This window comes from Amborella trichopoda, chromosome 1, assembly GCF_054954075.1.
Source record: "Amborella trichopoda isolate Santa Cruz 75 chromosome 1, AtrichopodaSantaCruz75HAP2 v2.0, whole genome shotgun sequence".
NCBI classification, from domain to species: Eukaryota; Viridiplantae; Streptophyta; class Magnoliopsida; order Amborellales; family Amborellaceae; genus Amborella; species Amborella trichopoda.
The window spans coordinates 52430441-52443195 of NC_142336.1; the positions used below are offsets into that span (position 1 = coordinate 52430441).

Consider the following 12755-nt stretch of genomic DNA (forward strand, 5'->3'; position numbering starts at 1 on the left):
GTCCGCTGCAGAAAGAGAGTAAAGAGGTGGGGGAGAGAATGGAAATGGGCGGGTAGAGAGAGGCTATGCGCTCTCAGCAGCTAGAGAGAGAAAGAACAACGGCATGGAGAGCAGGTAGAGAGAGGGAAAATGTTGAAACTTGGATCATGTCGAAATTTCCGTCTGTTGTAGCTAATTTCCGCATCTTTTTCATCATCTATTTGGACATGAAAAGGTTGTTCTTTAATTTTGATCTATTTGTTAATGGCATAATTTCCAGGACGTCAATGGATCGTGATGGTGTTCGTTTTCCAGTCCCCCATAGAAACGTCACAGTTAATATCAAGGTATTTTTTCTTATGTATTTTTGGACTTATTTTCTTCCTGTAATTTCTTCCTTGTAGTTGTGGATTCTATGTGGTGATTAGAGTGGGTTTTATTCAGTTACATGAATATGAGACTTTTGAATTATTTACTATTCTTATTTTCATTTATCCCTGTTTCCATAATTAAAACCATCAAGTTTCTACTTAAATATTTTTGTGTAATCTTATGTATTGTCCACACAGTGTAACTACAAATTATTGGGTAAAAAAGAAAAAAGGGAAAACATTGCGTGCTTACAATGATTTAATTCTATCTAAACATCATTTTTCTTTTCATTTTGTGGCAGAAGGCTGTGTAATTCTATTTTATCCTGTATTTCAGTTCTGCTATTTGGGTTTTACTGAACTCTTATATTTGCATTTGTTTTTAATTCTGTATTATAGGGTTTCTCATGGATTTCGTTTTCGCTTTTTGGGTTTTACTTAACTTTTATTTATTGTATTTTTGAAGTTGGGTTCGGCCAAATTGAAGAATGGGCCTAAAGCCCTCATCGATGGTGTTTTTGGGAACTTTATGGATAGTATTTTCTTTTATTTTCTAGAATGTTTTTGTTTTTGTTTTATTAATTTTTCCTGCAAATCTTTCCCATCTTTTTTTTTTTTTATCTTTTTCTTTGAGGTGTTTCCCCTTTCATTTCTAGAGTTTTACATCATATATTCCATTTTCAAAGTAGGTGATATTGATTTATTTCCCCCAAATGTACAGCCGATCGTGTGCTTTTCTTATTCTCGTAGACGGAAAAGGAAACTGCTTCACTTGAAAATTTTACAAGCTATATAGACATCATGGTAGGATAGGTGCATCTCATAATCCCTATGCTAGAATTATTATTTACAAGATAAATTTCTTAATATCTTCCTGTGCCCATCAACATATTATGGAACTGTATTCTACTACCCTCAAAATAAACCAATGCTTGTTCTTAAATTTTTGTGTTTTTTAACCTTATGTTCCCATAGGTCTAGTAGACATTTTGATATATGAGGGAGTTCTGAAATATAGCTAACAATAAACTTGTCGACATTAAATTAAATGAATGGGCTTCTTACTCTAGTAGTTTTCGACATTTTAGGGTCCATACATACACTCGTTCTCATCTCTGCCAAAGTGAAATCGACAATTTCATAGGGTGTATGTAGCAAGGACTTTTTCTTCCATAAATTCTACAAGGTTTTCCTCATAATGTCTTAAGATTGTGTGGAATAATCTTCTTGATTGTATATCTTAAAATACTTTCCAAAATATTTGTAAAGTTGCTCAAAAGCTTTCAAGATTTTTTTGACCAAGCAGATATTATGCAAACAACCTTGAAAGATTTTTGCTAAAAAAATTTCATGGTCACATGATGCGAATCTGGACAGTGCTTTAAAAATGGAACCAGAGGGCCGAACTGGTCACAGGCTGAATGAAGCCTGATCGGCCATTTCTGATTGTGCTTGTAGTTCTCCATGATATTTTTACTAAAAAAATAAAATAAAAAAAATAAAAACCGATGGGAACTAGTGGGAACTGGGCAAGTCCGGGGGGTCTTTAAGACCCAAAGAGTGCATCCACCTCCGGCTTGGACGGTTCAGAGCTAGCTGGCCTGTTTTTAAAACATTATTTCATTAGAAACGATTTTTTTATCCAACAAACCCAAACGGGGATTTTAGAGGAAAGTTGCTGCCAATCTCAAGTGATAGATAACTGTAGACTTATAGGTTGTTATCGAAAGAGTAATGTATTAGCATTTGCTCTCAGGTAGATGCATTCTGAGTTTGTCTTGGTAAATTAAACATGCTGTGCCAAATTGGGAATTTATAGGCTATATGAACAATTTGAATACAATACTTGATATATTTGTTTCTGAGCATCCGTTACATCAAAGTTTCAAGAAGAAATGGAGCTTCAGAGAGTATGCGTCACATCAAATTTTAATGAATAAATGGAGCTTCAATTATTACTGATCTCATGAAGCATGGAAGAGACTATTTAGTAGTTGCTCTTCAACATTTTCATCTAGCTTTTAGCTTTGATTTTAGGAAGCTATGGTGGAGACTATTTAGTACTCTTATATTAACAATGTGAGCTTGGCTGCCAATGAAGCTTATGAAATGCCAACAGTTTACGAAACTAGAAGTGGTAAAACAGCATCGCTGACCAAAGTATAAGAACATTGCTGCTGATTTTCAACAAAAAAAATAAAATTGAAAACTATCCACGTTTATGTTTTCCTAAAATGATTAGATTAATCCTAGATGTCACAAAAGAAAAGAGTTAATTTCTTATTCAAAGTTAGTTATTATCGTTGCTTCTTCATTTGTTTCAAAAATTGCCTACCCTTTTGGCCATTCATGGGTTTGTTTCTATATTTCATGTCGTACTGTCCTGGTATGAAACATTTTTGCCACAAGAGTACGAATTTCCTTTACTGTTTGAGGCATTCCGCATTTTATGGTACCGTAAATTTCTCTTTAAAAGTTGCTTGTGATGCCAGATTTTGTCCAGTGAACACATAATAATGGACATTGTCTTTTTTTCCTTTACTGTTTGAGGCATTCTACATTTTATGGTACCGTAAATTTCTCTTTAAAAGTTGCTTGTGATGCCAGATTTTGTGCAGTGAACACATAATAATGGACATTGTCTTTTTCTCTTCACAGGGAGCAAAAACAGATATACTGATATGCAGTTATGAAGATCATATTCTTGTAGGTACAAAATTGTATTTTCTCTGCTTTATTATGATACTCTGAAGATGTTTCTTACACCTAATGACAGTCCAGGTGGTTGCAACACAGATAGGAAGTATGGGAACCATCTTGCATGCAAGGTCTTTCCTCATCCCCATTTTTATTTTTATTTTTCTCTTTTTTTTTTTATGGAGTTTCTCGACTCCAACTTTATATTGGATAGTTCCCTCTGCTGTCTCACTTTGGTTTCTCTATGTGGTCATTTTGATGGATATGATACAGAGGGAGGGAGGGAGGGAGGGTCATTTTGATGGACATGATACAGAGGGAGGGAGGGGGGGGTCATTTTGATGGACATGATAGGGAGGGAGGGAGGGTCAATTTGATGGACATGATAGGGAGGGAGGGAGGGTCATGTTGATGGACATGATACAGAGGGAGGGAGGGAGGGAGGGGGGGGTCATTTTGATGGACATGATACAGAGGGAGGGAGGGAGGGAGGGTCTTGTTCTTTCGGGTGCAACCATCCATCACCATCCATTATTTCATTGGTTGGTACTATTCACCATTTAACCGGTCGGTCTGTCTACTGGCTATAGTCTACTTTCCCTACGGGGAACATAAAACTTGAAATTAGTAGGGAGGGAGGGAGGGAGGGAGAGAGAGAGAGAGAGGTCGGGTCTTGTTCTTTCGGGTGCCACCCTCCATCACCATCCATTATTTCATTGGTTGGTACTATCCACTATTTAACCGGTTGGTCTGTCTATTGGCTATAGTCTACTTTCCCTATGGGGAACATAAAACTTGAAATTAGTACTTAATTGAGCTAAAGAACCACATCTTTTTTTTTATGGAAACTATATGAAGAACAGTTTTAAACCTGGATTCTTTTTCCATTGTTCTCCACCAGGAAGGAGGAAGGTGTATCCATCAACCCAACTTTCAATGTGTCTGTCATATTTGGGAAGAGGGATGAGGTAAACAGGGAGGCCTTATAATCATCTGTACTATTTGATTTGAAAATTCCACCAATACATACATATATACATACATACATATGCGTTCATTCATTCATTCATGCAAGCATGCATGTTTTGCGTATTTATTTAGATAATGCTGAACTCTCATCTCAATTTCATGGTACCTGCAGCCCATGCTTGTGGCATGTGCTCGGCAGCTTATTGAGCATATAAGGTGTGTAAATGAGCGCACTATTTATTGGATATTTGTTGAAGATAATTTTGTTCAATAAGCAATGAATTTGTTATGTTCTGATAAATTGGTTTATTTCCCTGTAAAAACAGTTTATACACATACATACACGGATAGACCCCTTTTGTTATGATGTCAGTTTAAAACGAAACTTCGAATTCGAACTTTTAGGACTGAGTTCTTATGATCTGTTGGGTTTCTGCAGTAGCTCAGGTTCTTCAAGAGCACTGGTACTGTCTCTAGGACTCAAGGACCACTCTGCGGTAACATCTTGAATACTGGAATTTTATTTTAATTGTAGTGATTTCTAGTTAGATTATACACATGTGTGTGTGTGTGTGTGTGTGTGTGTGTATGTGTGTGTATGTGTATGTGTATGTGTATGTGTATGAGAGAGAGAGAGAGAGAGAGAAGACCATTAATTTATGTTCATCTCATGATCCACTCCATGTTCCTTCAAGGTCCACTCTGTATTCCTCGACCATATTCATGACTGTGTGCCCTTCACCTGTGACCTGTAACCAAATTTTCCTGTTGGATATGGTCCTCAAGAGAGAGAGAGAGAGAGAGGTGCCATTGATTTTAGGTCATCTCATGAAACAGTCCATATTTCTCCACCACATTCACAACTGTGAACCATTTTCACCTCTGAATCGCAACTGACTTCCCCATTAGCTTTCGAACTTAATCCTTCTAAGCCTTGCTTCATTACCCAAGAAGGGAGAATTGGTTTTATGATTGTTAAACCAGTTCCTTGTTGCCCATACCTTAACCAACTCAATCAACCTCTTGATGATGAACATTCTAAGTAAGAGTCTCTTCAAAGAGAGGGTCTGGGCGTCTGCTGCCTGGAATGTTGCCAATTAAGAAAGTTGGCAGGTATTCCATTTGAAAGGAGCCGGGCTCTCTCTCTCTCCCTGTGGCAAATGGCATCTCCTTTCACCACTCATTAAGAGTGGTTAGTACTTCAAACTGGAAGATATGCTCTCTCCCTCTCTTTCTCTCTCTCGCTCTGTATGTTACAGTCAAAGCAGTTTAGGTGTCTCTCTCAGAAGCCATTGGTATCTCTATCAGCCTCCCACTAAGGGTGGGGAATATATGAAGCAGTGCAGCTGTGGAAGGCCATGGCATTGATTATATTTAGGATAATTACTAAAAACATAATGTAAAAGCTGATCTCAAAACTTTTTTTTTTATTTGATAAGTAATGAGTAATTTCAAGTGGTTTTAAAACTAGTCTTGGACGGTAGTTTTCGTCTAACTTGCCAGTTTATAAAATTTTAAAAACTGTGGCATCCGAAGTTTTCTATATGGAGACCTTCATATTGTGTGCATCGGCATGCATTGTCTTTATCCATATTTATGTGTATGGTATGTTGCAGGAAACTCTTAGAGCAGTTGTTGCTGCTGTGACTGCTATTAGCCTCTGGTAATACGGGGAACTCTTGCAGTGATAAGAGAGAGAGAGAGAGAGAGAGAGAGGGTGTTTTATTGAGATGACTGCATTGACTCAGAGAGAGGGTAATGGTTTCTTGAGACAACAGCAACAGAGCCCCAGCGAAAGTTAATTCATTAATTTAGTGTAACTGATATGAACCTTACTGAGTGGACAGTGGGGATGTACGTCCATATGGCATCTTGGATGATCTGCACCGGCTATGTCTTATACACGAGTAAGATAGATTTATATGTATGATCGTTCTTTCAAATTTTTCTGTTATTTGTAAGAGGATGTTCTGTATATCTTCTCCGACTTAGTGATTGCAAACCCAGTTGAGTGCACACAGACTCGGTGAGTTATTCCGACTTGGCTCCTTCCTGAGCCAAGTGCTTTCAAGGATGCAACTCAGGCCACTTAAAATGTTTTTTAAAAAGATCGATAAATAGTACAATAAAAAAAGTTATATATGTAATGTGGATTTATTATTACTATTATTATTTACAATGATTTGTGAATGTTTCTTGTCATATGGCCTATTTCACCTTTTCTGGATTTTTCTAAAATATATCCGATCATAAATATTCAAAATTAAAATATCTCCAACCATTAATTTTTTTTCTATATCCATGGTTTTTTTTACTTGCTGTTTTTGGACTTTTTATGGTCTTTGGTTGTGTTTAACTTCTAAAATTTTTGTTTTATTTTCAAACAATTTGTCTATCATTTTTTATTTTTTGGGTCTTTTTAGTCATGTACTCCACGCAACTGCAACCGAGTTACTTGCCTCGAGCCTGACCGAGTGCGTTGCCCGTGGCGAGTTAAAAAACATTGCTCCTGTTCGCAGAATGGGATTTGTTGTCTTTGTTCAATCTTGGTTGTTTCTCTTTCAAAAATAGGATTTTTATTCAATTGTCTTATTAAGCCTCTTGCCTCTTGTTTAATTTATGTATATCAGTATAGAAGAAGTGAGGTTTGTATAAGGTTGACGTCTTAATCAATCAGAGTAATGCTTAAAAATGTTATTTCAGTGCCAAAAATCCCATTGAAGGTCTAAAAATCTATTTCACCTCTGAACATAAAATTCAAAATTTGAAAATAATGTAGATCTAGTACATCTTGAAAATAGTTCAAATGATACATCACGATGTGCAATGTTTCTAGGATGTGAATATATGTATTTGCACATCAAGGGATAGGTTAACAAAACCCGATAGAAGTTCGAGCTCGAGTTGGGTTGGGTTGGGCTAGAACCAAGCTTGGCCATTGTTTAAAGCAATGGTTTAAAAAACGGATCGGTGACCAGGATCGGGCTTCCAAAAAACCGATCCGGATCTGTGAATCGGCGCTCCGGATCGAAAATCGGGTGAATCGGTCAAAATAAAGCTTAAAAAAAATTTGAAAAAATTATTAAAATTCATTATAAATATTGGTTTTTAAGAATTCAATAAAAAATGAGGGTACTCCATTAAGAATTTTCATGTTTTTGAACGAATATGCGAATATTGATATGTTCTTTCCCTGCATGAACCGCCATTCAGCATTTAATTTACAGTATTTCGTGCTCATCCATACACTGTTGCTGTTGGGACTCGATATGTGAATAATATGGCTGGGATAGGGTGGCTCAGAATCATCATCTCTCTCGTGTTCTCTTTGAATAATATGGATTAAAAAAAAAAAAAACAAATTTTCAAAAAAATCGATCATGGATTAAAAAAAAAATCACAAATTTTCAAAAAATTCTATCATGGATTACAAAAAAAAATTCGATCATGGATTAAACAAAAAAAATCACAAATTTTCAAAAAATTTCAATCATGGATTACATAAAATTCGATCATGGATTACATAAAATTCAATCATGGATTACATAACATTCGATCATGGATTACAAAAAAAAACAAACAAAAAAAACAAAAAATTCAATCGTGGATTACAAAAAAGAAAAAAATAGTTCGATCATGGATTACAAAAAATTCAATCATGGATTACAAAAAACTCTATCATGGGTTACAAAAAAAGCAAAAAACAAAAAATTCAATCATGGATTAAAAAAAAACAAACAAACATTTCGATCATGGATTACAAAAAAAAAACAAACATTTCGATCATGTATTACAAAACATTTGATCATGGATTACAAAAAATTCTATCATGGGTTACAAAAAAAAAAAAAAAAACAAAAAAATCGATCATGGATTACAAGAAAAGAAAACAAACATTTCGATCATGGATTACAAAAAATTCTATTATGGGTTACAAAAAACCAAAAAATTCGATCATGGATTACAAAAAAACAAAAACAATTCGATCATGGATTACAAAAAAATCGATCAAGTATTACAAAAAAATCTATCATGGATTACAAAAAAAAAAAAAAAAATTCCGTACGGAATCGTCGATTCACTGTACAGAATCGTCCGATTCTCTCTAGAACCGGACGATTTCCGATTTTTGGGCGATCCGGTTCCTTTTTCACGATTTCCGAGTCGAACCGGGAGTCCGGTTCGACTCGGCGTTTTTTAAAACGCTGGTTTAAAGAGATCCTGGTTTGGGTTCCATTTGGTCTGGGTTCCATTTGCCCTAAAGTGTAAGGTTTCCGTTTGGTCTGGGTTCTGGCCTAGAGTAAATTGTTGGCATGGGCTGGGCTGGGCTGGGCTGGGCTGGGCTGGGTTGGGGCCACCCGTGGCCTGGGCTTAGTATTGTTCCTCTTTCAACATACCAGCATTTGAAATGCTTATATGTATGGGAGCAGGGCACTTGGATAGGTTTAGGGTTGACAATGGATTTGTACCCGAGCTGGGACTTACGGGTATACCCGATTCCGACTCGGGTCCAGGTATGGGACGTAGTTCTGAACTCGTGGGTAGGGTCCCGGTCCAATATGTCCTATTTCCAGGTTGGGGTCTGGGTCCCGGGCCCTTTCGGGTACCCGACCCTTAATTACTACATTACAATATAGTGGGTGAACTTTAGAGAGAGAGAGAGAGAAAGAGAGAGAGGGCAACAGAGGGGTTTCGATGGGGGTGGTTTTGATGGGTGAGCTTGAGGGAGAGAGAGGGGTTTTGATGGGGGGTGAGATGAGGGTTCGATTTGGATCTTCATATAAACTGCACCCTTTCTTCACAGGATTCGATTTGTAGTAGGAAAAAAAAAAGGTTTTGATATGCTCGATTTATATCATTTTTAAAAATTTAAATTCTATAACTAGAGGTGAAATAGATTTTCAGCCATCAGTTGGATTTCCAGGAAGTGCGCCTTACTTTTTGTTGTCTAAAATGTCAATCTTAATACAAAATACAAACCGCACCATTTTTATGTTTTTAAGTAGAAGTCCAACCTCGTTATTGGGTTGCGTATTGAACGCTATGAAAGGCATATATATATATATATATATATATATATAGTCAAAAGGACAAAAGACATGCATTGCCAAGAAGTTTACTGAATGAAATACTAAGGAAAATACATTTAAGTATTTAACATTTACATTTTCAAGGAAGCAAACTTCATTATTCTAGACATTGTTTGGCATCGGGCTAACAAAAAGTAACTTCTCAATTCATGAAGTTGTGTTCTTCCAAACGGACATGTGTCCCTCTTAGAAACTTAAAGGCCCCTAAAAGGGTATTTGTGAAAGGGAAGTGGTGCCCCTAATAAGTCCAAAAGGTAAGACGTCCTTTGGCTCACAAACAAAGAGTCCCTTGCATTATTGAAAGCTATGGGCGCGAGATGGCAACTAAAGAGGTAGGACTAACAAAATCGGTTCTATCCCAAATGAGTCACACAGAGAGAAAGCGAAAGCGAAGTTATCATGCCCTAAAAATTACACTTATTTTGTTTATTTCTATCAAACTATGTAAGATGTTTATTCATTCTAGCCTTTCGGAGTGTTTTTACTATCATTATATATTTTAATTTTTGTTTCGTACACCAAGCTAATTTTCAAGTGACACTCATACCCTTTCTTTCTCTTTTTTCTTTATTTCTTATTTCTCGAGTCCCATCGGCCCAAATTTGTATTTTTGTGAATCACAAAAGCATATTGATCACCACTAACATACTCCTTAAAATCATCAAGGCCAATGCCAAGAGAGAGAAGAGGGGCACAAAGGGTTGGGTTTATGGATTTTGAGAAAAAAGAAATAAAGGGAGAAAGAATATGAGTGTTATTTGAGAATTAGTTTGGGAAACTTATAGATGAATGAAATTTAAAAAAAAAGAAGATAATATGGGCGTTTAGAGGAGGTAATATGAGATATTTATAAAGTACTTAATGCGATAAAATGTGGAGTTATTGTTAATAGGTGAGACTATAAAGGGCAATAACTACATTTCTCGTATTCTTAATTCACGGGGGATAAGAAACACTATAAATTACAGGTGCGGTTTGTATAAGGCTGATACCATAAACAATCAAAGTAAGGTGCATCTCTGTCTCCAACATGAAATTTAAAGAGTAAAAATTAGTGTAGATTTAGTCGATTTACAAACACTTAAAAATCTTGAAAATGGACAGTACTTGTGCCTATATTTTTCAAGATTGAGATGATCTTTTTTAACCATAAAACGACATCTTGTGGTGAGTTTTTGATGTGCACCTTGGTATAATTTTTTTGCTAAACCATATTAAAAGTAATTGAATAACAGTTGGTATAAAGTTAGAAGCTGGCAGTCAGGTGTCAAGCGTTTGTTTAGTCTATGAAGCATGGACGCGGCAAAGACTTAATCACGCATGAACCCTTCTCTTCTTCATTTTTATTGAATGCTTAATCATGCATGATGCTTAATCAATGGAAAAAAATTGAGGTCGCAAACATCAAGACCTCGAACTTCAAAATTTTCCCTGAATAAATTTTTTAGAGAGAGAGAGAGATATATATATTTTAATTTCTCCCTGTATCTTGGGCTAAAAGAAACCAGTTTCTATGAACGAAGAAAGTGCCTCTTATTTATGTGAGAGGGCCATCGAGAGAGAGACTTTCTTATAATATGCTCCTGCGGGAGCATTGCTTAATGCGCTCCTTCTCCGAATATCTTACCCCAAAACCAACTTTTTCGCGCGCCATTATATGAAAGGAGAGGCGCCGCATGTTTATTAGACTCTCGTCAGTATGTTACACCGACCCAGAAAGTCGTGGGCGCAAAGGTCATTTACTAAAATAATATAGGCAATTTCGTCCTTATCCCTTTTCTTAGTGTTCAAAACTAAGGAAACAATAAAGGTGCTTGCAAAAATTACCAATTATGCCCCTCTTTCCTACTAAGCACTGTGCTAAACGTCCCAAGATTACCATTTTGCCCCTACTTCATACAAAATACCATTTTGGCCTTTCCAAGGCATAGTACGCTTGGCCAAATTGCTACATATACCAACTTGCATTAAAGCAACTAGAGCAAGTTGCACTTCAATTTAACTTTAAAGATAAATATTTGTATAAGTTTGCAACTTTGTAGTATGAAAAAAAAAGACGTGTTTCAAAAACGCATTGGAAAAGGTCGTTTTGATATTTTTTTTTATCGAGTATCTTGACGTTGAGATATGTAGAAGTGATTTTTTTTTTCTTTTAAAGTGTAAAAATTATGCATCTTATAATACATTATCTAGATAGTCCATTCTCAAGATTTCCATGTATTTATAGAATTTTGCTCGATATGTATCATTTTCAGAGTTTTTAAATTTTATAATTAGATATGAAGTAGTTTTTGAGGTCATCATTACAATTCCAAATACCAAAATTGCATCTTTTGATGAGCTTTGCAAGTACACCTTGTTTGGATTGTTTAAGGTCACCTCTCAAACAATTACTTTACCATTATTTTATGGACCCGCCCATATATATATATATATATATATATAAATGCGGGTCTCTGAATAAATCTATTTTTGAGATGGATTTTAATACTTAAATTTTAAAAGCATGTAATCTCTAACATGGAGTTCATAAATATAATAAATAAATAAAATTTAAAAACTAAAAATAATAATTCTTGTAAAAAAAAATTTGGACCGTTAGTTTCTATTATTGTTAGATGGAACACCTGCTTGCATCCATCTTTAAAGATGGATGCTTTATACTTTTTGGATCGCATATGTAGAAATGCGATCCAGCCTACATGAAACAATTTTCCTTATTTTATTTAGGAAAAATGCCATCTTAAAACTGGGCAATCCATTTGAATAATCTAAGATCCAAACGGTTCATAAAAAAGCCCACTAATGATTATTCCTCCCATTGGAGCTCACCACGAAAACGTCAATATATCTTTTTGACTGTGAAAAAAATGATCAGATGCCTCAACATAACCCCCACCGGCCATTAACATATCAAAAACGAAAAACAATGTGAAAGAAAATGATCATGTAGTCCCACCGGCCGTTAACATATCAAAAACGAAAAACAATGTGAAAGAAAATGATCATGTAATGTACTACTTCCGTTTGCCAGAAAAAACCAGCCTTGTACACCCAAAAACTTGCAAACCTCGTCATCTCAACCTCAATGAACATAATCTACAAAAAGAGATTGACATCTAAACTCTAAAAGTGTTCATCTTGTAAAGCTTTTCTTGGTCTTTCATTTTCATATCTTCGTAGATCCGCAATATTTGTAACAATTTTATAGTTGTAAAGCTTTAAATTTCAGGAACAAAGAAATTTCAAATTCCATAGTACGGGTAGGAATCAATTATAGGGACACATCACAAAATAGACATGTAATAGCAAATAGTTGAGCGAGCTGATCAAAATTCCACCCCTTTTATTTATGCTTTATTTTTATAATAATAAATTGAATCAATTATTGTTGGAAGTAGCGAAAAAAGATATGACGACTTAATGACTTTATATAAGATATGACCCTTAATAGAGTATGATGATTGACCAAAACTCGTGTAGCCAACCCCAATTAATTGAAAAAAAAGCTTTGACAATGATGATGATGGTGACACACTTAATGTCAGTAATGTCCTAATATTGGAGATGGAGTATTAGAGCCGTTTTCTTGGGCCAATGAATAGGAGAGCCGTTTTCTTTTGGAAAAGTATACAAACAAGAAGAAAGT

At 35.5% G+C, this 12755-nt stretch overlaps 1 protein-coding gene across 9 annotated transcripts; it reads left to right on the forward strand.

The window, feature by feature from the left end:
• LOC18434875 (uncharacterized) lies at positions 1-6032 on the forward strand. Of its 9 annotated transcripts, none has more exons than XM_020667474.2 (8): positions 1-114; positions 260-326; positions 3009-3060; positions 3127-3178; positions 3949-4015; positions 4189-4232; positions 4456-4513; positions 5633-6032. In XM_020667474.2, exons 1-8 carry the CDS (start codon positions 104-106, stop codon positions 5681-5683), a joined length of 402 nt encoding a protein of 133 aa, XP_020523133.1. In that variant the 5' UTR covers positions 1-103; the 3' UTR covers positions 5684-6032. The 9 variants fall into 9 exon arrangements, with proteins under 9 accessions (XP_020523133.1, XP_088728919.1, XP_088728939.1 ...); XM_088872793.1 differs by having other exon boundaries at positions 4459-4513; XM_088872813.1 differs by having other exon boundaries at positions 3132-3178.
• The last annotated feature ends 6723 nt before the right edge of the window (positions 6033-12755 follow it).